General features: G+C 36.5%; 1 protein-coding gene across 1 annotated transcript; it reads right to left on the reverse strand.

The window, feature by feature from the left end:
- Positions 1-303: 303 nt before the first annotated feature.
- LOC131035751 (large ribosomal subunit protein uL2x) lies at positions 304-6,246 on the reverse strand. Its single transcript, XM_057967490.2, has 2 exons — positions 5,661-6,246; positions 304-894 (listed from the first exon to the last, which is right to left on the reverse strand). Exons 1-2 carry the CDS (start codon positions 6,098-6,100, stop codon positions 552-554), a joined length of 783 nt encoding a protein of 260 aa, XP_057823473.2. The 5' UTR covers positions 6,101-6,246; the 3' UTR covers positions 304-551.
- Positions 6,247-26,310: the final 20,064 nt, after the last annotated feature.

The raw sequence follows: 26,310 nt of genomic DNA on the forward strand, positions 1-26,310 counted from the left end.
ACGTCCTTGTGCAATTTATTTTTCCTCACTCTGTTGTTGCTTCGATGGTACCCCAGGAGTGCTTGAAGCCTTACTCAACTTTGTAAGTGCCAATGATGCACTGTGGTGAAATTTGTCAGGTTCGATCAATACTAACATATTAAATGAGATATTTCCATATGACAAATTCATTAATACATGAAACAACTCCTTGAAATTATAGTTCAATATAAAGAGGTTGCAGTTTTTTGATACTGAGAAATCATCATTTTTTTTCCATTTCTATGATCTGACAACTAAACAGTCATTCAAAGAAGAATCAAATATAACAAAGTCAATTAATATGACAGAACAAAAAATAGCCTCAAACAATAAAAGTAAACGAGGATTACAACCTAGTTTGAAGTCTTTCCCAAAATTTTGAATCAACAATAAACCACTAATGATAAGAAACAATAATGGGAAACATAGTTTACAACCTGGTCCACATAAGTTGATGACACAAAGCAACCTAAAGAAGAAAAGAAACTAAACTCTATAATTGTTTAATTCTGATTGAGTAGGTGTGCATGCTAAGTCTTTTCTGTCTTTGAAGCTGCCGTTGCAGCCTGTCCACGCAGACGACCAGTTCTCCTAGCAGCAATGAGACCAACTTTTTGTCCTGGAGGAGCATCACGACGCACTGTACTGGCATGCCCAATGTGTTGATGGTTACCACCACCATGAGGATGCTCAACAGGGTTCATTGCCACACCACGAACCTTGGGCCAACAGTTTCTTTTGACCCTAAATTTGTGATAAGCATTTCCTGCTTTGAGCATTGGCTTTTCTGTTCTTCCACCGCCAGCAACCTGCCCAATCATGGCTCTGCAACTACTAGGCACAATCTTCTTAGCTCCAGATGGAAGTTTTACCCTGTAAATTGAAACCAATTTCCAAGACTTATTAAACAAGGCTATAACAAAATTGCAAAATCAAAATAAAACAAATCTGAGAATCAAAAAAGTGTTGGACGTGAAGTCCAACCATCACATAAGACAAAAAAACTTTTCATTTTCCCTTCACTTTGTCCCTTCATCTGTTGAAGACTTCATCTATATATTCAAAGATGGAACATTGTATGAATAAGAAGAACTTATGTATTCTGCCACTGTGAATGATATAAGATGAATGCCCTACTTTTCTTGTGGATGTGACCATAAATTGTCGAACGACGTAATCTGTGTATGTGTATGTGTACAATTGTTATGTATCAATTCTTATTATCTCTGTTTTTCTAATTGCTGGCTGGTGTTGAATTAAACTTCAAATTGCTTTCAATTTCTTAACAATTGGTACCAGAGCTACAGAATATCGAGGGGAGATGGAGAAGGCAGACAAGTGCAGAAATGAACTTTTTAAAAATTCTCAGGCCAAAACTTCAGTATGTGGAAACTGACACTAGAAGCTCTGCTGATTCAGAGAGATCTCTCAATCACCCTGGAATAAAAAGCAAAGAAGCCAGCTGCAATGTTCAATGAAGATTGGGAGAAACTGTACAAGAAGGCAATGGCAACAATTATCATCTCTCCATCTAATAATGTTCTGTTTAATGTTGCAACAGAGAAGACGGCAAAAGAATCATGGGATAAATTGTCAGATATGTATGAGATGGCTTCTGCATCTAACAAAAATTTCTTGATGAAGAAATTTGGATCAGAATTAAAATTATCTTGTTCTATGTATTACTGATTAAAATATAAATCTGACTATCTTCTTTTGTATGGCAGGTGAGAGGAGCATTTATTTTTCTATATGCTATCTCACGAATGCCACTCAATATAAGTATATAACAAATGGGACACGGTCAAGCAATGCCTTGATCGGTCATGACCGATCAAGACATTACTTGATCGTGCCCTTTTGTTTATACTAACAAATGCATGTTTAAATGATTGAATGAGAGACGACCGATCAAGGCATTGCTTGACCGTGCCCTTTTGTTTATACTAACAAATGCATGTTTAAATGTTTGAATGACAAAAGATGTTTGGGTGCTTGATTCTAGAGCATCATTTCATGCCACTTCTTGTGCATATTTCAAATACATCAAAATGGTAATTTTGGTAAGGTTTATCTTGGTGATGATGAATCTTGTGATACTGTCGACAAAGGATATGTTCTATTAAAAATTTAAAACAGAAAAATGGTAATAGTTTGCTACTACAGGTTGTTAGACATGTCCCTCAACTCAAAAGAAACTTGATTTCAGCTGGGTAATCAGATTTTCATGGATGTTGTGTTACTTTTGAGTAAAGTAGATGAAGGTGACAAAAGGAGCCTTGGTGATTGTTAGAGGAAACAAATCAGGTACCTTGTATGAGTTAGAAAGTCAAACTGGAGCGGGAGCTGCTATGGCAGTTTTGGACAGTGGCACAAAACTTTTGCACAAAAGGTTTGATCACATGAGCAAGCAAGGCCTTGAGATTTTGCACAGAAAAGATCAACTTCCAGGTTTTGTAATATCCCTGCCTGAGATTAAGGTTTTATAAAGACAAAAAACAGTATATATTGTACAGAGAAAGGTATTCAAAGGAATAAAATTGTTCCTTTTATGCCACAAGAAAACAGTGTTGCTAAGAGGATGAACTTGCTCTTGAATGCTGGTTTGGGAAAACAATTTTGGGCAGAGTCTGTGCACACAGACTGTGTATTTAATTAATTGAAGTCCATCCTCTCAATAAGATTTTGAAATTCCTGAGAAGTGGTTACAAAAGAGGATTTCTTACAATCAATTACAGGTGTTCGGATGTGAAGCCTTTGTTCATATCCCACAAGAAAAAAGAAAAAAGATCAATGTTAAATATTAAAGATTTATCTTTGTTGGATACAAAGATGAGAAACATGGCTGCAGGGTGTGGGATCCCATTATGAAACAGGTCGCACGTAACAAGGATGTAATTTTCAATTAAAAAGTTATGCATCTAGCTCTAGAGCAAGGGACTCCAACAAGAAAGTATGTTCCATTGGATGATATCAGCAATGGAACTGTTACTATTAAAGTGCAGCCTCAAATCTACACTCAGCAGATGCAGGGGGGTCCATGTTCAACATCACACTTGGGAAACACTTCACAAAATATTGTGCAACCTTTATTACCTACCGTGCAGCCCCCAAATGCAACTTCATCCTCTGTGCAAGCATCTTCATTTTCACCATTATCTGCGAGGGGCTCTATTACAAATCCTGTGAAGAATACAAATCAACCACTTCCCACACAAAGTTTGTTTCACCTATTAGATGAGTAGCCCTTACAATATTTAAATGTGTTGTCTCACATACAATGTATGCCGCCAAATCTTGGAGAGGAAGGAAAAGTTGATGAAGCACAGGAATTAACGAGGAAGGTTGATATATTGACTAGTATACCTATATTTAAAAAATATATGTAAAATATGCCGAGAGATATCTTATAATAGAAGAGAATCATCAGCAAAATAAATGTTCTTCTAAAATACTAAACACCAAGAATACAAATCCATTAAAGTCCTGCATGCAAAAAGCTGTGAATCTAGCTGGAGACAAGTGGCGAGGGTTCTATTTTATTTGGAGTAATAAAATAACAACTCCACAAAAGCTGAAACATGGCATATTTCATGCATTTACCTGTCATTAGAATGTCAAATTGTTTCAAAAATGAATTTATGTTTACGGACATTTTGATGTCATTGTGATACAAGAAGCATCAAGTGAGAGAGGACTAATACTGTCACAAAAAGAAGGAACGCACTATGTGAAATGGGTGGCTTTTCTATGGTTTGATTTTGTCCCCAAACGATGAGCTTGGCTGATTGGCTTAGACCTGGAGGTCTTCCTACAAATGGGCTTTCTTATAAGGATAATTTAACTATAAGGTGTTATGAGGGTGGAGCTGTGACATCTTCTGCTAATATAACTTCAGAAATGAAGTCTTCTGGAACTCCGTCAACTTATGACAGGGGAAATGATACTTCTGGTGATTATGTGCACCCATCATTACCCATTAAGATAGAAGCAATATATGATGATGTTTTCGATTTTAGTGCACAACAACCAGCACAGCCAATCAACCAACCCAATTTTATTGATGCCTTCTGAAACTTTGAGGATGAAGCTAAATATCTCTCTGTTTGGGCATTTAATCAGAATGAATCCTCTTCAATGGATGGGTCAAGAGATAATCTTGCAGCACTCTATTTATCTTTTTATGGATTAATGTTTCAAGGAGTTTTGAGAAGACAATAATCAAGGCTCCTGGTCAGGGAAAATGGCTTATAGCAAATGCGCAATAAACAAAAGAGTTCAACTCTTATATAATCAATGGGGACACTTGGGCTAATGAACCTGTAAAGGAGACCATTACTAAAAGCTATATTTTCTGCAGACAATGAACTAGCAACTAGATGAAGCAATACAGCTATTCTACATAGGAAACGAGAGTAAAGGTGGGACTGGGCATGACTGGACTCTCAAGGAAGTAGCAAAAAAGTTAGTTCATCATTGAGGGCTACAAGTACATGGGTGATGATGAATCAGGACACTCGGCATCTTTCTAGAGTAACAGATGAAGTGAGTAATAAATACATGATTTATTGCCCCAAAGTATCTAGGTTAGCATTTCCACAAGAAAATAGACATGGTAATAGTTCTAAGATACCAAAGCTCAAGAAAAATTATAAACTTTGTGAAGTTGATATTGAAAGATATTGAGCCGTCTTGTGTCAGAAGACAATGTGGCTAAGTCTAATGAGGATGGGAATATTCTTTTTATTTCTATATTCTTTATTGCTGCTTCTTGTATTGGAACGAACAGTAAATTTGAAGATCCATACATGAGGAATACTCAGGTTTGAACAGGCAACAATCAAATTCATTTTTTCAAAAGGCACATACACAGGCCGAAGGGCTTGCAGACATCTGTAAGTTTGACAAAGACTAGTTCTGAATTTTTTTGAGGTTTAACGGAGAAGATGCACGGCTGCAAGGTTTTGTTGACTCCCACATGGCTTGGCCGGGGGGGGTAATCTGAATTTGAAGAAGCTGAAGTTTTGTAAGCTGCATTTGAAGAAACTGAAGTTTTGCAAAGCTTCTCTTGGCTTAGTTAAAATATGACATTAAGCCTGAAAAAGCAGGTGACCTCACTATTCGTGGCTGTATAGGTTGGACTTCAAGTGGTAGATTGTTGGTTGTGAAGTCCAACCATCACATAAGACAAAAAAAAAATCATCTTCTCTTGGAACATTGTATGAATAACAAGAACTTATGTATCATGCCACTGTGAATAATAAAAAATCAATGCCCTGCTTTTCCCGTGGACGTAAGGATAAATTGGTGAAACACGTAAATATATGTGTATGTGTATAATTGTTACGTGTCAATTTTTATTATCTCTGTTTTTCCAATTACTGGTTGGTGTTGAATTAAACTTCAAATGGCTTTCAAGTTGAAGTTACATATCCAGTTCAGTCAAGTCCTTATTAAAAAAAACACAACAATCCTTACGCTACTAGGGACAAACTGGCAAAGTTCCTCAATCAAAATACATTTATGAAACAAAAAATTCAAATCAGAACGAATTTTACCCTAGCATCTATAACTAAACCCTAAAACAAAAGCCCTAGATAAGCGAACTCGGTATGTTTGGATTTCACAGGATCGAGTACCTGGAAGTGCCATTATCAGGGTTGTGACTAATGACGATGGCATAATCTCCAGAAGCTCTGGCAAAGGAGCCACGATCGCCCACATGCTGCTCCACGTTACAAACCACAGCACCCTCAGGAATAGATCTCAGAGGCAAGACATTCCCCACAGTCAGATTGGCCTTCTTACCGCAGTAAATAAACTGACCAGTATACATACCCTCGGCCGCGATGAATAGCTCCTTTTGCTGCCTGTAACGAAAGGGATGCCTGAAGTTGACGCGGCAAAGGGGAGCGCCGCGCCCCGGGTCGTGAACGACTTCTGTAACGATGCCCTTCAGGTACCCATTTCGTTCACCGTAGTCCAAACTACGAAAGCGCGCAGGGCCCTTTCTGTGATGCGTGTGGGATTTGAACACGGAGCCTGCTCCCTTCCTCTGTGCTCTGATCACGCGACCCATTTTCGAGCGAACCGGAAATACGTTGGCTAATGGAGGAGATAAAGGCTGTTTTCCTAAGACGAACCAATTTTTTATCAACCCGATAAAAAATATAACCAAGTCTAGGGTTTTGAAAACCCTAATATGTTTCGCATGTCTACTTTAAAAAAAAAAATGGGTTTCATTTTCTACTGATTCATATAGATAGAAATATATATATATATAGATGATTATATACGCAAGGGCACTTGATAAAGTTAACTATATGTCTAACAATTATATAATTTATTTATCATTTTTATCATACATTCAATTTTAAGAAAATTGATTTTACCATCAATTTTTTTTGTCAAATTTTGATTGTTATTGACATTAGTAAGTAGCAAAACAAGGATGTTGATCCTTACACAAACAGTCCATAGGTAGCATTAACAGTAACAACATATTAGCACAAAACTAGCAGTAGATGAAGTACCGAGAGTATAAAGTCTTAATAGTCGATACAAAACTCATATTAAAACTATGAACTAGAGTCTTAGAAATAACATGAGACCATCAAATACCATAAAAAAAGATAGCCTAAAGTCTAATTAGCCTACTTGACCACATTGCTCTGGTCTTCAAAAGGAAATTTAAACAATTCCTTATAGTTCCCTTCATTGTCTGCATCCTTGCCTAGCACCTTCTTTTGCATTAGACACATAGAGGTGGTCGAATAGTACATTACCCAGAAACTGAACCTAAAGATGCTCACCATTTTTTGTTCTAGCTCTATCACCTTGTTCTTTAAAGCATCCAACTTTGTCGCCACAAACCTGCACGAAGCACAATTTTTCTCATCCGCTTTTTAATCTCCTCCTCCTCTAGCATCATTTGCTATGTGAGATCTAGGGGAGCAGTCCTCTAGCTCTAGTCTGAATCCTCATTTGTCAATCTAACTGAATTGCTCGTTTCCAAGTACCATCCTTTGTCTCCTCAACTTCCTTTGCATCCTCCTCGCTAATAAAGTCCTCAACATCAAATTCTTCCTCATACTCTACCAAATTCTTCTTCACAACACTTCCCATTGGGCAGTTAACCAATCTATTGGAATACATATGGTTGGCACTAAGACTCCTACTAACATCCTCCCCAACCTCCAAATCCTCCTTGCTATCCACCTCAGTTCGTTATTTTTCAGCAAGGGATGGGGACCCTTGGGTCTTTCGTTTCTTCTCGGCATCAAAAGAGGTGGCTTGTTGCAAAGAAACTATAGGGTCGAGGTTAGGGGTCATTGGAGAGCTAGGACAAGAGAGATTCTTAACAAAAAGAGGCAATTTTAGGCATTCTCTTCTACCACCACCCAGGGAATCAAGGATAGTAATCGCAGGAGGGAAGCAGGCCCGAGGGGCTTTGTGCTCAAGGGTTAACGATTGCCTAAGAGGGCTAAATGCAAGGTGAAACTAATACAAATGAAAGATCAATCCCTAATGAATTAGAATAGGTTTCCAAACATGGGATTTGGCAATCTCCAAGGCTTCAAGCACAAAACTCTCAAACGAGGTAAGTAATAAAAATGGAAGCAAGAGCAAATCATGATTCCATAAATGGTTTAGCAAAGGAAAATGGTAGAAGTAATAAACTTTAAACCTACCCTCTAAAGTAAAAAAATTCATGATCATGAGACACACCTTATTCCATGGCTCGGGCAATTTTTCACAAGAAAAGCCACCCTGCAGCTTCACAGGTTCTTCTTTTTCCCTAAAGAACTAGACCAGGCTCTCATTATCTGAAACACAGCTCTGCCTTTTCCATTTTCTACCTTTGGTGGAGACACTTCTAGCAGTAATAATGATGTCCTTGGTCACTTCAAATGAAACCCCATCAACTGAAACTTTCTTGTCATTCCAAGATTTGGCAAATTAAATTGATAGGTTTTCATCATACTCGATAATCCCTTGCTATCATTGTTCCAAAAGCCTACAAGTCTTACTTTATAAAAAAATTTGTCTTTAACCAAAGCAATTATCTATCATTGAAATGAGGAGGTTTCCCTTAAAATATCAACTAATCAATTAAAGCAATATCAAGGTTTATTTATGTTAGAGCAAAGCTCTTGAGACAAGATCACAATATAGCTACAACCTCCACAACACAGAGAGAAATAATAAATCACTAGGAAATGTTATATTGATAAGATATGTTACAATGTGATCAATATCCTGCTTATATAGGCAAAGGCAAGAGATGAGAGAACACAAAATGAGGGCATGTGTCTGAATAGGATTCGAGGGTAGGTAGGTTAGGTAGAAACCAACCACTGCCAACTCAACTACAAATATCAAAATGAAAGATAAACATTAAAAAATAATATTTATCTAACTAACTAATGATGACACCTAAGTAAACTTAAGCAAGATTAAATAATAGTTACTCCTGAAAGTGCAACTTAGGGAGAAGAATTATTATGAAAAATGCAAATTCATATGATGGTGGGTCCCAACAACTAGGCCAAGTTATGTACCCATGTACAACTAATCATGCAACTAATCTGTCACAAATGAAGAAAAGGAGAAAACCTCATGGGTCAAAACTCCTTTCCAAAAGTGATAAGCAAATCATGCAGAAGTGTGAAATGAAGTGATGTATGGAGGTCTCAACACCAATACCCCCAAGAACTACATCCATCATGAAAATTCAATCAATAGCCCCCCTATAGGAGGGAAAGAGAGGGAATATGTAGCCCCCCATAATGAATAATCACCCTCGAGAATGGTAAGTTCTTGAAGGCAAAACACAATCCATTGCTTACAAACCACTTGTCTCTCCTTGGGAAGAAACAAAACCATGTATAGATGTAGGTATGCTTCTCTAGGTATGATGTCATATTTGAAAATTGTTCATATGCCTCCTTGTCCATGAAAGATGATGATGCCACAATCAAATCAAGTACATGCCCAATCAAACAAGAAAGTGACAAGCTATAACTATGTGAAAACTGATATAGAACAAGCTCCAAAGACGAATAAAATGTGACAACAAAAATACAACAACTATCATAAAAAAGGAGAGATAACCCCTCAAATGTATCCTCCAAATCTAAAATGTGGGAGTTCACAAACAATGAACCAATGTCTATCAAATAGGAATCCCAATCAAGAAGACGAATACATAGGTCTCGTGCAATGAATCATTGATAATGTGTCTTTCTGCCAAGTTGGAAAGACAATGATGCTCCCACCAATTAGGATAAAGGAAGTCTCAAATGACTCTGGATTGTATCACACATAGAGTATATTCTTTAAAGGATGAAGTGGCACACTGCAATCTAAAATAGGATCATCTGGAAATGGTTGAGAATCATGATCTCCATATAACTCCCAAATGTGATTCCAAAGGGCATGAGGACACTTAAAATCAATAATAGAAGTCAAAATGTCATCATTTACATGCATACCAATGACTCATAGGACATGATCTTTTTTACAATTCCAAGCAAATTCTTATTGAATGTGCTAGGTAGAGGAACTAAAATATACAAATATGGCAACAAACAAAGCCATATGAGATGAGTAATGATTTCATCTCATAATTTTACATAGTTCCCCCTCTTCAAAATAATCAAGGAAGGATGAAAAGGAAATCCCATAGCAATTATGACTATTATTCGAAAAAACAGAGATATTACTAACACACAATGACCTAATGAAAACATCCAAAAAAAATAATAGCTAATGAGGTAAAAATGAGGCCAACAAAAATGTTTTGCTACGAAAAATGGGCCCTTTAGAGGCAATGAGTTGGCAGGTACCTGCGCCAACAAGCCAACTTACTAAGCACCATGACCAAAGTCAGCAAAGTACCAAGCGCCAAGCGATCAACTCACATAAACTGCTCCAACACCACTAGTCAAAGTCAACATAGGCCCACATGTGTGCACAAGAGGAGACTTTAAGACAAGAATGAGCCTTAGGTCATGATATTACATGTGAGTGTTGAGCTATAAAAATAAATAAAAAGTTCTTTCTCCTTACCAATACGGGACTAAACATCTCGGGGCCACCACAATTGTATGCTCTCAAACCCTAAATTAAAATATATTTTGCAGAGAATGTTATAAAGTTTGCATCAACTAATGGACAAATCAACCAGTCAAAATATATTATGAAAAATGCCTCTATAAATGTGAAAACACACACACACACACACACACACACACACACACACATCTTTGTGCAAAATGATGTGGACAAATATGTTGCAAGCTAAAACTATGATAAAAGAAGTCGACAACTAAATAAGACACTAGTCAAATCAAGGAAATATATGTTGGAGTAACTCTAGGACAATTATCTAATTATTTATTAATTGGGTCCTTTAATTATTTTTTCACTCAAGCTAAACTTAGGTGGTTTTAATTATCTAGAGTTTTCTTTTCTAGTTTTAGTTCTAGATGTAGTTGAGCTTAATTTAGCTCCCACGTTGTATTGCTTTAGGTCTCCTAATTTAAGCACTAGGGTTTGCACCTAGGGTTTCATTCATCCTTTATAAGGATTCATTCATTCATTGTAATAGTACCTCCAATATTATATTTGTAATGTTTCTCTGTGCAATAATACATAATTCTTTGGTTGTTATAGAGCATAAAATATTTGTTTGATCTCTTTTGTATGACTGGTGTTTTGCTTGCAGATGATTCTTGGCTCTTATGGTCGATCATCAACTTCTACATGGTATTAGAGCTTTTGATCTGTCAAGCATCTTCCCTTCAACTAACTTACTATTTTTTGAGAATTTTGGAACATTCTACCTTCAATTCTAACTATTTGATGCAAGACTGTGAAACGATGTTTGCGCTCTTGCGTTGGCATATCTGCTACAATTGACTTTTTGTTTCTATGTAGGATTTGAACTTTCAAAATTTTAATTTTAACTATCTGTTGCATGTCGCTAAAATAGTGTCTTTGCCTCTGTAACGATGTCTCCACCTAACTATTTTTTTGGTTTTGTACAGGGTTTAATATTTTATTTTTAAAACTATATGTTTGTCGTAGGGACTTCAAATTGCATCTTTGATATTGCAAAAGTGTTTGCGCTCTAATAGTTTACTATTTTGCAGGATTTTTAAGCTATTTGTATTTTTAAGTTGACTGCGCTTTGTAGGTACCTAAATCGACATGTGTGCCTCTGCACCGGTATATGTGAAATTTGGTGTCTGCGCAGGCGGAATATTGTCTCCGCCTGCTAAACGGTATCTCCACCCATGCTAATTATCTCATTTGTGTAGCTTGTCCATGATTGTCTAGGACTATTTTCCAAACTACTAACACTTTTATCTTGCAAGTTTGATTGTCGAAGACCTTATTTAATCACTAAGTGCATGTTTAGGTCATTTTATTTAAGTAGTTTTAAGAATTTTTTGTCGTGTTCGCAAGGTAGTAGGTATATGCTCTCCCCTTGCGCAAGCTTGGGTGATCAAAAATTCATACCTACCTTTTATTTTAGTAGATTACAACTCAAAATATTGTGTACGTATCCTCTCCTCTTTGGTGGGTGAAGATAAATCATGGTATTTCCTTAGAGAGCCTGCCTCTTGATGCATTGAACTTGTGAGAGGGAACAACTAAAGGCGGCATTTTCAATTTGGTCTACTATATAAATGGACTAGGGTGAAAACCTAAGTCTTATTGGTAAAAAGTGTATCTTGACAATTCCCCTAGTATTCACATTTGTGTGAGATATGTAAAAATCGTCTCACGAGGACTAGGAGAGGTTCTTAAGTGAGTCATCATCAAATGGATAGCCATCAAGTCTCCAAATTATTAGTAGACACCACTTGTTGTAGTTGGCCCAAAACCCATACTCGTTAATTCAAGGAATGTGATTGTATCCGAAAGTTAACCCTTCATTGTGAGATATATAAAATCCCTCGGTCAAAAGGTTTTTGAACCTTCAGGTAAGAGATTTGGTCTGCTCATGTTGTGTAGGGAGCTAGTGTCACCAAGTCTCTACATATCCACTTTGTTTGAGGTATTTCTATTTATAGCGAAGGGCCTTGGTCAACGGTATCCACTTTCCAGCATAGGTTGTGCTTGCTTACAAGTGTTTTTAATTATCAAGACCAATTATGTTAAATTCAAGCTAATATATGCCCTCCCTTATCTCATGCTTGCTTGAGCATTAACATTGACCAATTTGTATTCTTGTTTGGCCCATCTCTTGCCAAGATGACAAATTCCCAAAGTTCCAAATTTGACCATGATTTACCCATCATTTTCAAAACTGTCCTTTGACATCTCCGCTACTATATCGGTGTCTCTGGCTATCAAACACCATCTTTGCATAACATAACATTTGACTATCAAACACGATCTTTGACTATCCATCGACGTCTCCACCTTGGTTTCACCGTGTTCGTCTTAGGAAAATTGCTAACTTGTTTCCTTAAACGTCAAAAGGATTTGAAACATTGTAACTACAAGTAAATGCACATAATCCTAATCAAAGGGCTAAGTTTCTATCCAATCTAATCCAACTTCACCTAATCATATCCCAAGGATAAAATTTATCAACCGTCAAACCAAAGTACCAAGTCCAAATCTCCATCATCTCATATTCCCTCATCCTTCTTTAGCGTTTCTACATCTGTCTCATTCCTATATTCCTTTATTCTTGTCACCTTGAGGTCACCCTTGTATGGTCTATACATGCACACAAAAGAAAATGATGGCTTCCCAAAGAGATGAACTTCCCAATCCCAATTCCTATTTAGAAATTGAGAATCAAGAAGAGGAAATCCTTGTGGACCAACTTGAACATTCACCTTGTTGGCAAGCTTTCCTAAGGGATCAACATAACCAAGAGATTATAGAAAAGATGATAAAGTCCAAGCCTAGTGGCTTCCTAATGGGTCTCTTTAAACATGGAGCAAGATTGTCACTTGACTTTGATAGGCCTATCCTTGACACTCCTGTAGAAGCTGACTTCGTTGAAAGGCCTGTCCTTGACACCATCATCTATCCTCAACCAAGCACTACCAATCCTATCATTCGACCATCCATGACTTCTACACCTTTGAACAATTCTACTAGCTACATCAATACTAGCCTTCCACCCAGTAGCATAACACTTGCTTCGTACCCTCTTACCACCTCACGAGTGATTGCATCTTCCTACCAATACATTGGTGGTGGCATTCCAACTATGTTTATTTGTTGGCATGATGATGATTTTTGTATCTGATGACTTTATGTGTTGTCATCGATGGCACACATATGTTTTGATTGTCATAGTCATCTCTGTATACCAGTTAGGTCAAACCGGTACTACTATTAAGTCTTTGTATTGTAAACCGGTATCATATGTATAGAGTAAGTCTAACCAGTATGAAGGTGTCTAACCGATATATGTAGTTACGAAAATCAGTTTTGGTCAATTCCATTATCACCAGTTTCAAGATGCAACAAAGAGAGACAAGGAGGTGCATGGAGACAATCGGTCTGTGAGTTTGAAGCGATCAACACTCAACCGGTATCGATGTTCCAACCGGTTTTCCAGATTGTGTGATGAGTTATCACCGGTCGTGATGTGTTACCACCAACCAACATTTTGGGTGGTGATTTGTGATGTGTTAAGGAAGTTTGTCTAGATTCACTGAACCCAGGAAATTGTGTTGAGGTTCAGGAGCCGACATGAAATCTAATGTTTATAAAAAGACATTGTGATGAGTTATTTTGATATGCAAGATACAAGTGATGTTATGAGTTAGAGTTGATGCGATTTGTTGAAGGAGTTGCAGAGCATGATGGTGATGCAGTAATGAGTGAACATAAAAGGATCTAAACAAGCAGAATGTGCTATTCCTAGATCATACCACTTGTTGTTTTCTAATCACTACTGCAATTAAATCCCCTAACCGGGTAAGCTCTAACAAGCTTCATTGTAGAAATCCTCTAACAAGGTGATTCATTAACTTGGATCTAAATCCTCCACTGAGGTTACCTTTAACCAGGTATAGCTCCTAACAGGGCTTGGGATCTTTAATAGGATCTGCTCCTAACAGAGCATTTGTAGACCTTAACCGACCAGTTACCTATTTCTGCAAATAGTTAACTTGTGAGTTCCATCTCACCGTGGTTTTTCCCAATTGGATTTTCCACGTATAAACACTTGTGTTATGGTGAATGTTTAACTTGTTGTGAATTCTTTTATAACACTTTGGATTACATGCAAAGTCTTAAGTAAACTGGTTAAATGTTTTTACCGGTCTGGGATTAAAGCGTTATTGTTTTTGCTATCACTGATTCACCCCCCCCCCCTCCCAGTGCTTTATAAGTTTATCACTATTTGTATCTCGACATCCAATTTGACTCTTGGGTTTGACAATGTTGAAAACCAATCACTCAACCTTGCTAAGGAGACTGAAGACATGAAAAACACAATCAAAAACCTAAAGGAAGGGACCCACAAGAAATCCTACACATTTGAAGAAATATTTCCTTGTCCTTTCGATTTGTCACTCTTAGTGGCTCCTTATCCACCTAGCTTTGAGATGCCCAAGTTCAACAAGAATAAAGGCAAAGGTGATCCTATGGAACATGTTAGAGAACTTTATGTGGTTTGCCAAGAGGTCTCTCGTTATGATGGTTACCTAAGAAGACTCTTTCCCAAAAGTCTAAGTGGGCCCGCTCTTGCTTGGTTCATTGCCTTACCTCATGGCTCTATCACATATTCCCCAATCTTGTTGAAACATTTGTGGCTCATTATGAGTAAAATATTGAGAATGATGCATCCATGGTTGACCTATGCAATACCAAGCAAATAAATGGAGAGACCTTTGCAAATTTTTTACAAAGGTGGTGTCACCTCATTAGGAAGTTCCCTTGGGATATCCCTAATCCATACCAAGTTGAGTTATTCCTCGGAAACCTCATACCTGAGATGTCCTACCATTTGATTTTCCAATGTCTTGAGAGATTTGAAGAAGTCACTAAAAAGGCTAGAGACCTTGAAAGAGTTCTCCTTGAACAAGGGGTCCTTAAGCCATATAAAAAAGATTCCCAGGGGTCGTCATCCAAGGATAAGTCTAAGTATTGGTCCAAAAACAAAAATATTGTCAATGACAGTGTGACTGATGCTAAATGTGTTCAAACCATTACCATACCATCCAAGTCATCAACCACAAATAACCTGCCTCATACTCAATCCAATCTTCAAAACCAAACCAAACCCAGTAACACCATATATTTTCTTGGTCTATCATCCCATCCAAATAAACAACCTTAGTGAGAGTATACCCCACTTGTTGGACCCATAGAGGTTGTCTTCCAAAAGCTTGTCAAAGATAATGTCGTGGTCTTTCTCGTGACCCATCGTTATGAACCAAACCAACTCAAACATCAATGGTACAAAAAAAAAAAATTGTGATTACTATTGTGTGCAAGGTCATGATACTAGAAAATGCATGAAGCTTAAGAATTACATTCAAGATCTTATTGACAAAGGTGATGTTGAAGTTGCAGTTGCTAAGCCTAACAACTCCAATGGTAAGCTTAAAATGTATCAAGACCCTTTTCCTAAACATGGTAAATATAAAGGCTCACCATCTCATTTTATCCCTTATGACTACACTAATACTACCACAAGATTTTATTCCCTTGCAAGACGCATTGAGCCTGTAGAGAACTAGGTCGATACCATAACTATTCAAGGAGACAATCCTACACCTACACCTCATAAGGGAGGGATAACCATCCAGGGCATCCTTCCTCCAATGTCATCTAATAATCCAACCCAAGCAAAGGTAGTCATCCAAGGTGCTTCACCTTCAAATCCATCTCCTTCGAGTGATTGCAATGTAACCATAAGAAGAGGAAAGGCAACTATTCAAGGAGCCCCTCCTCCTTAACCTCCTTCTTCCACGTTGCTTTCCCCTCAATATAATATCCTTGATCACTGATAGGGAGGATCTCACAAAAGAGTTGAAATTTTAGTTTGTAGGTTAGAAAGAGGTGTCATAGTGGGCTCCCATTCTTTTTACACCCTACTCTTCATTCATGAACCAATTCCAACACCTAAACTCTTTTGGGAAACTCTCTATCAACTAGTTTGCTCAATTACTCAATATCAAGGCTAGAACTCACTAGAGTAAGTTCAACCATCAAGATATCAAAATCTTTAACCTTCACTTGCAGGGGACTAGGAGGATTTTGAGATGGTGTAACAACTCCCATCATGTGGTTTTGTCACTCCATTTCTCCATCACTTTCACGAGTTCCTATTTTCTAAGCCTAGTAGCCCTAAGAGCCCCTTTTAGCCCTACCTTCACAGTTTTTGCTCAATTGCTCATAAATTTTCCAAAAGACCCCCTAAAATATTTAGAGATCCAGATACCCTTTTGGACATTCTTTGAGATTTAGGACGTTAGGTTGGCTGACATGTTCGTACAGGTACGGACCCCAAAATGGTTCTTTTTAAAGGGTTTAAGGTTTAGTGTGTTCTCCAATAGGGTTTATTGTTCCCCACACCTTGTCACACCCCATCCTTTCTCTGAGAATTTTCTAGGCCACCTTCTTCCTTTCCAAACACTTGGCACAAACACATTTTCTCATCCCTGCAAGCAACAATACAAATAACAATCAAGTTCCCTAGTCGGGCTATGGCCGAGCTCGCCTAGGACTTGATAGCAAACTACTTCAATGAAACTTACAAGGCACTAAAATGAAAATACAAACTATAAATAGGATCCATTACTTGAATCCCAATGGTCATTGAGAAAACACAATGGGATTTCAAGTTGGAGTCATTGCTAGGGTCTTAATCCCTTGCTCAGACTGAGAGTAGTGTAGTTCAAGAAGAATTTCAAAAAAAGAACTAAAATTGCACAATGAAGAAGTATAAACACTTCCAAAGCACCACAATAATCAATATTAAACCACCATGAAATAACAATATAAAGATCAATCCATCTAGTACAGACTGATATAACCAAAATTACAAGTTTTTATGCAAAAATCTGGAAATTGCCTTCAAATATTATTCAAAATTTTCTCTTGGATCTTCCAACCCATTTACAATTATTTCAAAAGAATTATATATTCCTACTTGCTCATAACCAACCACCCATCGGTTCCTTAACCACCGATTTGATCATTTTTGAAAAGTTGCAAAAAGTTGTTAAGCAACAATGACAACTTTTGCTCCACCTTGCATTTTTTAAACTTATTCAGTTTTACTCACTCTAAATCCCCTTGGATGGTTCCCTAACGTAAAACCAACATTTCCAAAAGCCTTATGAGGCCTTACAAGAAGTTTTACCCTATTTTTCAAAATGATGCCATTTTTGGCTTACAAAGGCACATTGGCCAAAATTGAGAAAACAAGCTAACCCTAGAGACAAACAAACTACAAATCACCTTAAAACACACATTTGGACTTTTCAATGGTCCTTTATTCACTCATTGACCCCAAACATAATCAATCACTCCAAAATTTTGAAAATGCATCAATAAAACTAGGTGCTCCTGCACCAATAACCTTGGTTAGATGCCTACACAAATATCCATTCTTGAGCTCCTTAAGACTTCACCTCTCCACAAGGAAATTATTGAAGAGGCCTTGCTAGAGTCACACGTACTTGACAACATTAATGTTACATAGTTTTAGGCCTTGATAGGTAACCTATCCGCACAACATCACTTGGTCTTTGCTTCTAAAGATGTTCCATCCAATGACCCTTCACACAACAAACCCCTCCACATTGAAGCTATTACACAAGAAGAAAATCTAGTGAGTCCTTATAGATGGTGGATCCGATTTAAATCTATGTACATATAAGTTGATTAAATATTTGGGACTCTTTGAAGACCTCGTTGATCCTATAAGAAAAATCACAATCAAGGCATATGATGATGTTGAGAGAGTCTCCAAAGGCACAATTAAACTTCTGCTCCAAGTCGGCCCAACAATAGTTGAAACTACATGCCAAGTCTTGGACCTTGATCTCCCATATAACATCCTTCTTAGTAATCCATGGATTCATTCCATTCAATTTGTCCCCTCCACCTATTATCAATGCTTGAAATTTCCATACAATGGCAGAGAAATCACCATCCTCGTTGATCCATAAACCTTTTAGTATTGCAAGCTCCTAGAGGGGAAACACATTCATGATTTCCCACTTAATTACCCTTCTTCCACATCACTCGCCACTTCATTAAATGATCCATCTACCTCTAATCCTTACCCACCTGAGATCAAGGACAAGATTATTGACAAAGGATGTGGAGAATATAGTCTACCAAATGTGTATTCACATAAAAACGGCTATGAGCAATTAAATAAATATTTTATATTTATTTAATGATTATTCTTCTATTAAATAGTAAATTTGAAAAGATTAATTTATTTAATTCATTTTCATGTCTTTCTATTAATTAATTCATCTATCTTATTCCTCTAATTAATTAAATATCTAACATTTAATTATTCCTTTTAACCAAGTTAATTAAATATCTAATATTTAGTTATCTCCTTCAAACAATTAAATATCTAATATTTAATAGTTATTCTCCTATCCTATAGTCTCAAATATTAAATGATTTCTTAAATTATTTAATTTATTTTCCAACTCACCCTCCATCTCCACTTCATCTTCCCTTTGCCAACTCATCAAACTTGTGGCTAAGGAAATTAATATTTCTTAAATATTAATTCATCATTTATTTCCAACCTCCAAATTCAATGAATATTATGTACGTACACATATTTCATAACCATTTCCTATATTCTCTCCAACACTCCCTACATCTTAGGAAGGACTTGAGTCCACTTGTCCTATCATGTCCAAATCTTCTCCAACCATCCCTAGATTCTCTCAGTCAACAACCCAGTCAAGGTGGGATGAGTGACACTTGTCTTCTCCTTCCCCCTTTCTCTCAACCTTCACCTTTGTTCATAGCCATCCAAATCTGCAGATCTGATCATGACCGTTGATCTAAGCCACATCATCTCATCCTCTCAAAGTCTATAAAATCAAGAGACTTCAAGAGACTTCAAGTGCATTTTGCAAGCTAATCATTTGTATCCATGAGTTTTAATCTTGAAGCAAAATAGCATAATCATGTAGTATTACATATCATAGTATCAGTTAACTATCAGTTATCAGTCATTCTTCATATGCCATCTTGGAAGCTATCAGTGCATTGTCTGAGAGCACACCATCTACAACCAGGAACAGTGGAGTTAGGACACAATGAGACATAAACCATGAAGTTAATATTAATTTTTTTTATTTCATATGTATTTCATGTAGTTTCATTGGTTGAGTTTGGATTTCCTGTAGCATTTCCATTTATATTTTGTGAAACTAACTTGTTGCAAGTAGCTTTATGAGGATGAAATTCAAGTCGATACATTTTGGCGCCCACCGTGGAGCTCATGGACCTCTTATATACCTTTAAAAATGTTGCAAAAATAAAATTAACGCATTTGTAATGTAGATTCATGCACGTGTGAATTCTGACAACGCTTTTGCTCATAGGTTAGCGCATTTGCATCACTGGTTAACGCATATGCCATGCAAGTTAGCGCATTTGTCTGAAAATCTGCGCATTTGCATCACTGGTTAGCGCATATGCCATACAGGTTAGCACTTTTGTCTGAAAATCTGCGCATTTGCATCACTGGTTAGCGCATATGCCATGCAGGTTAGCGCTTTTGTTTGAAAATCTGCACATTTGCCTCGTTGGTTAGCGCTTCTGTCTTCTAGGTTAGCGTTTTTGTTCTCTAGATTAGCGCATTTATTAAAGAAATCACGCTTTTGTATCCGCAGAGCAGTGTTTTTGTAGTCTAGGTTAGCGCTTTTGCTCTACAGGTTAGCGTTTATGAGGAGAAAGATGGCACATGTGTTAGAATAGCACTTTTGTTTCCAACTGACCAAAATTTCTTGCAGGCTCGAATGTCCAAGAAATTAGATTTTCCAAACTACTAACGTGCATATGCAGGATGGTGTTTAAGACAAATTTTATGCATTTCCTTATCTAGTTAATTGAAAGTCTTATTTTGGGAAGTAACATATCATATTTTGTTCATTTAGTCTAACTAGGAGGGCAAATTGACAACATGCAACTTGCATTTTTAGTATTTTCTCTAAAAATAGTTGCACATGGATTTTTAAAAAGGCTAAAATAAACACCATGCTTGTTGGAGCAACATCTTCAAATAGGACTTAGCCAACAAATCGCTTTGAAAAGGTTAAAAAGAACACTTATATTTTGTGTCTCGAAAGTGGTAGGTATATGCTCTCCCCTTTAATTTGGTGATCAAAAAGCCAAACCCACTCTTTTATGCTTTCTTTACTTTCAAGCAATTAAATCCTTTAGAGGGTTTGTCTTCCTGAGTTGCCTTAAGGGGGCCAGTGAGAGGGGAATGACCTAAAGTGGAAACGGGCTAATACCGAGTCCTTCCAATCCACTATAAATAAATCGTGTTTGTGACGAAAGTCCCAAACAACATGTGTTGATAAGTTCATACCGACACTATGTTTCCCCATAAAACCTATGGAGCGTAACCTCTATAGACTGGGAACCTTATGTATTTATAGAGCTGAAAGTGCCGCATGTATGGCCACATGATCGAAAGCCTTTATTAAAAAACTACTTGTACTAGTTGCCAAAATCCTTCTAGTTGTTGGCACAGGAGGTCGGACCTTTGAAGCAGCTCACACACATACGGTTCCTAGTAGAGATATAAAGTTTGCCATGGGGATTTTTCATGGAAACTGGTGCTTGGCTGGCCCGAAGAAGTGAGTGCCGAGGGTGGAGCCAGTGGGGTCAAACATCTAAATATCCGCTTTGAATAGCGTAGCCTCGGGGGAAACCCCATGTGAGATTCAACAACTATTGTCTCAGCCTGCCATAAGATTTGTACTTGCTTGTGCATTTTGTTAATTAGACATTGTGTCTTCTATGTCTGTAACATGTTCCAAATGGTGAAAAATTAAAAAAAATTATCATCTAAGAGTGAGCAAAAATCCAACAAATTGCTAAAAAGTTTGATCAATAGAGTAATATGAAATCTTTCCAACACTTGAAACACCAGATCAAAACCAAAGTGTCAAAAAATGTCAGTATCAAAATTATTCTTGAAGTAGGTTTGTCTCTATACCATCACGTATTTTCAAACTAGCTCAACAACTAGGTCACTAATCCAGCAGGTTATTCCCCAAAAGTTCTATAAACATCAACATTCAACAAGCTATTGATTCAAACATCTTAAGTGCAAAAAAAACTAAAAAATCAACATCATTATCAAGTTTCTCATCAGGATAATCAAATCCTCTATCATGAAGCTTGATCAATCTATACTATACTAGGTTCATAATCTTGGATATATCTTTCCTATTTTGAACCTAGGTTATATCAAAATGAGAATTGCACCAACATTGGAATCAAACAAACTTGTAAATTGTCAAATGCTTATATGACTTTTAAGTATCACCTTAAGAAAAGAAAACCCAGTTATAAAGCTACTCATAAAAGAATAAGATTCTTGTATATCAATTGCAAGATCTTATTAAAACATAAGACATTCCTATACCGTTTTCGTCACTACTTACGTGGCTGCGGTACAGAGTTTGATGGTGAAATTTTGCAAAGACGTGCTTTTCAACAAAGAGAAGGTTTATCCCAATGAACAAACAATAATGGTAAAATCAACAAGGCATATCTTCCTAAACCAATAATCACCTATTGACTTGGTCCATTGGAAATTTCAAAAACTTGGAAATAATCACATGCCAGTTTGGACTAGAGCCCAATACGAACAACTTAGAAAACAACAACAAATGGAGGAAGAAGATAATCCTATATTCCAAACTTTTGGGTTTACGGCTGTTGACGAAGAAGCAGTCAATAGCACCATTAAAGACCTTGAGCAAGATTTCAAATTTGATAGGCTAATGGAAAAATTGTTGGCAAAACAAAAAGAGAAATATCTCTTGATGTTGGCAAAATCTAGAGCTAAACTACCACAGGACTTTAACATAGAAAGCTTGAAACAAGATGTGGAGGCAAGTAACACCCAAAACACAGATGATCCAAATAACGAGGATGTGAACAAAGAAAGTCATGAAGAAACAAGGAAAGGAAGGGATGACACAAGAAAAGAACGTAGTGATAAAAGAACTCACGAAGAAACAAGGAGAAACTATGTGGATAATCCATTGTCAAAACTTACTCAACAAATGCAAACTCTACAACGACAGATGCAAGACATGCAAAATGGAACAAGCTCCAAGAAGTATTCATTAGAAGATATATGCCCATATCATTTTGATAAAAATCTGAATATGATACCATTTCTGCAACATTGTGAGATTCCTAAATATGACAAATACGATGGAAAATCTGATCCTCAAGATCACATTAGGGAGTTTTGTACTATGAGCATGGAATTTGCTCATGATAAAACTTACCTTATGCATCTTTTTTCTAGGAGTTTAAATGGACAATCAATGGAGTGGTTTTCAAGATTACCATCCAGAATCAAATCTTTTGAAGAACTTGTGAATAGGTTTATTTCACAATACTCCTACAATATAAGGAATGAAATAACAATGTCGGATCTCTGCAATGTTAAACAAAAGAATGGTGAATCTTTTATGATCTTCTTACAACGATGGAAATGTATGTTTAATAGGTATCCTCGAGATGTACCTGATCAAGAAAAAACAGGCATATTCATTGATAATCTTATCGATGAAATGAGTCACCGAGTAAGAATGCAATGTCCTCCCTCTTTTGCCAAAATGATCGAGAATGGTTTGAAAATAGAGAACCCAATTGTAAATAAAGGAGAACTAAAACTTTACAATAATTCATACAACAACAATAAAAACAACCACAACAACAACAACAATGACAAACCCAAGTTCTGGTCAAAGAATAGGAATGTCAACAATGAAGGAAATGATGATAATAGTACTACAAAACAACAACAACCAATTTTTAATCTATCAAGTCAAATCCCAAGCAATAATAATCCAGAAAAAAATAAAGCCAAGTCCTTTTTCTCCAATCCTCGGCAGAAATTCACAAACATTGGAGAACCATTAGAATCAACTCTAAAAACTTTACTTGCCAACAAATTGATTGTTTTACCAGAAGCAAGAAGTTATGAACCACCGGTCAATCCAAATTGGTGGAATGACAATCATTTTTGCAATTAACATCAGAATAAAGGACACCTAACAAATGATTGTCAAAGATTGAAACACCTTATCCAAGATCTAATTGATAATGGAACAATCACAATGGATAGCCATAAGACAAATGAATCACACCTAGCTTTCAAAACTCTACTTCCAAATTATGACAAAGGTGAACCATCACAATTAAAAGATGACAAAGGAAAAACCAAAGTGAATTACACTTATACATATGATGATGTGGTAAATGTGATCATTGTTAAAGATAATCCACCTTCAGAACCAATCAATGTTATTACTAGAAGCAAAGCAAAGGTTACTTTTCCAAGTATAACAAAAGATCCAACATCCACTTCACAACAATACAATTTAGTAGAGCAATTACAAAGAATACCTACTCAAATATCAATTCTGAAACTTCTCAAAGTTTCACCCATGCATAAGTAAATTTTGGAGAAAGCTTTAGTAGAAACAATAGTTTCAAAAGAGTTGGATATAGATCAGTTCCAAAACATGGTAGGACACCTTATAGCTCCTCATTGCTTATCGTTTTTTGAAAATGATCACGCATCCTTGCAGCATCCTCACACTGCGCCCTTACATGTTGAAGTCTCCATTAATAAAACTCGTGTCAAACGTGTACTCGTAGATGGAGGAGCTGGCTTAAATATTTGTGCATTAAGTTTGATAAAAGCTTTGGGATATTCAGAAAATGGAATAGACCCGAAAAAGAAATAACCATCAAGGCTTATGATGAAGCAGAACATTCTTCTAAAGGAACTATTGTACTACCAATAAGAATAGGACATGTGGAAAGGGATACATTGTGTCAGGTTTTAGATTTGAACCTCTCTTACAACATTCTTCTAGGACGACCATGGATTCACAAGATGCAAGCAGTTCCTTCTACATATCATCAATGTGTGAAATTTCCTCATGAAGGAAAAGAGATCACTATAATTGCAGATTCCAGTCAATATTGCAATAATTTGAAGCCAACACAAGATACAAGAGTTCCACATAACAGAGAATCAATATATCCTACCAAAGAAATTCAAGAAAAGTCATGGGAAACTTTTGAAGAAAATCTCAAATTAAATGATGAAGGAATGGGAAAGTATTCTTTGCATAATTTTCCACTTTCCTCTAAATCATTTGGAAAGCCTACAGATATTCAATCAAAGACATCAGAAAAATCAAAACATATGTTTAAAGGGACATTTGTTAGTGCTAGAACTCTTGAAGAAGAAAATGAAGATAAAGACATTCTTGGTTGGTTGTACAAGGATGAAGATAAAACTATAGCAATAGCAACAGAAGTCAATATTCCCATAAAACGATATGGAAAAGGTTACGAAATCATGCAAAAAATGGGATATGAAGGAAAAGGACCAATTGGTAAGCGACATCAAGGTATTTCAGAACCTATTTGTCCACACTCGCAATCCAAAGAAGATAAATCAGAGCTTGGATATCTAAAATCCAATCAAAGACAACATAATCATCAACATCAAAAGTGGAAAAAGAAATTAGTTTCTAAAGAAGAAAATTGGCAAGAAAAGCTACATCAAGTGGCAGAAATAGTAAAAAATACACAAAAGGGGCAAGAAGAACATGAAAAGCAAGACAAGGAGATTACCATCAAGGGTAAAGAAAAATCTTGTCAACAAGTTCTAGAAATACAAACAAATGCAAAATCTGAACAAGATATTCCAGAAGCAGTAAAAATAGACATGGCAGAAATCAGGGAACTTTTTGCGTCAGACAACATTCCTATATGGTATAGTGGAGTAGTCCCAGATCATGATTCAGAAACAGATTCAAATGAGTATGAATGGGGTCCAAATGTCTTATCTACTACATCAAGTAAGGAACACAATGAAGACCAAGAAGTTATCACAAAAGAAGACTTGTCTATTGCAAAACAAAAGATGGAGTTAGAAACAAGACAAGAAAAACTCAAAATTCAGAGAAAAGAGGCATATGCAAAAATGAAAGGGAATGACAAAGACAAAGAAGTAATGCCACAAGAAATACAAACAAGGATAAATCAAGCATCTGAAAATACAAGATTTTCATCAAAAGAGGAACAAGATATATCCATATATGGTAGAACCATAGAAGAATTAAGAAATAGTCAAGTTGGATTGACTATTAGTCTAGAAGAAGTTGAGTTTGAAAGGAGACAAAATCTAGCAAAAGAGTCCTCTTTATCATGTACACAAGTATGTCAACTCCAAAATGCAAATGAGGTCAATCGAGAAGGAATTTGCAGTATTAAAGATGTGTGTGTTGATATAATCCATTCATTTAAGGGATAAATGTTAGTTGAAGAACCACTCGAGTGTGAACTACAAAATGCTAATATTAATTTTGTTAGAATTGATTCAGAGACTCTTGAGAAAGACAAATCTCAAAACATTTAATCTATGATAGTACCTATTCTATGCCAAGTTATGATCATTATGTCATAAATGTTGAAACACCTAATGATGACACTGATTATGATTTACCCCTTATTCATCTTGAACTAATTGATTGGGATAATTTAGACAACCCTGAATTGAATGTCTTTTCCAATGATCATGACTTAGTCATGTACCTTAATGTTGTTGAACCCATCCCACCTAAGATATCTTCCATTGTAGAATTAAGTGATGTTTCTCATAGTTAGGAGAATGCCAAACTTTCTAGTCACAAAAGCAAAAAAAAACAAGGAAAGAGACCTATTGTTGAAAACCATTTTATGGCAACACTAGATCAATCAAAAGGGAAAACAAAGGATGTATCTGATGGTGAAAACCACTTTGAGGCACCATAAGATGGAAAGTTTGACATTCTTCCTGCATATTTTCAGGAGAGATCTGCTATCCTGATAGAACCAACAGAAGTAGTAAACATTGGTACATCAAAGGATCCTAAAATACTTCATTATGCTGCCTCATTATCAGAAAAAGAGAGGAATGAATACATGGAATTATTTAAGCAAAGACAAATAAAATTTTCTTGGTCCTATGCAGATATGCCAGGACTTAATCCAGATCTT

This window comes from Cryptomeria japonica, chromosome 5 (genome assembly GCF_030272615.1).
Source record: "Cryptomeria japonica chromosome 5, Sugi_1.0, whole genome shotgun sequence".
NCBI classification, from domain to species: domain Eukaryota; kingdom Viridiplantae; phylum Streptophyta; class Pinopsida; order Cupressales; family Cupressaceae; genus Cryptomeria; species Cryptomeria japonica.

Bases quoted from the DNA above. Each gene is read 5' to 3' on its own strand.
- LOC131035751 (XM_057967490.2), bottom strand. From the start codon at position 6,100: ATGGGTCGCGTGATCAGAGCACAGAGGAAGGGAGCAGGCTCCGTGTTC. The intron at 895-5,660 runs GTACTCGATCCT...TTCAATTTACAG, and splicing joins CCTGATAATGGCACTTCCAG to GGTAAAACTTCCATCTGGAG.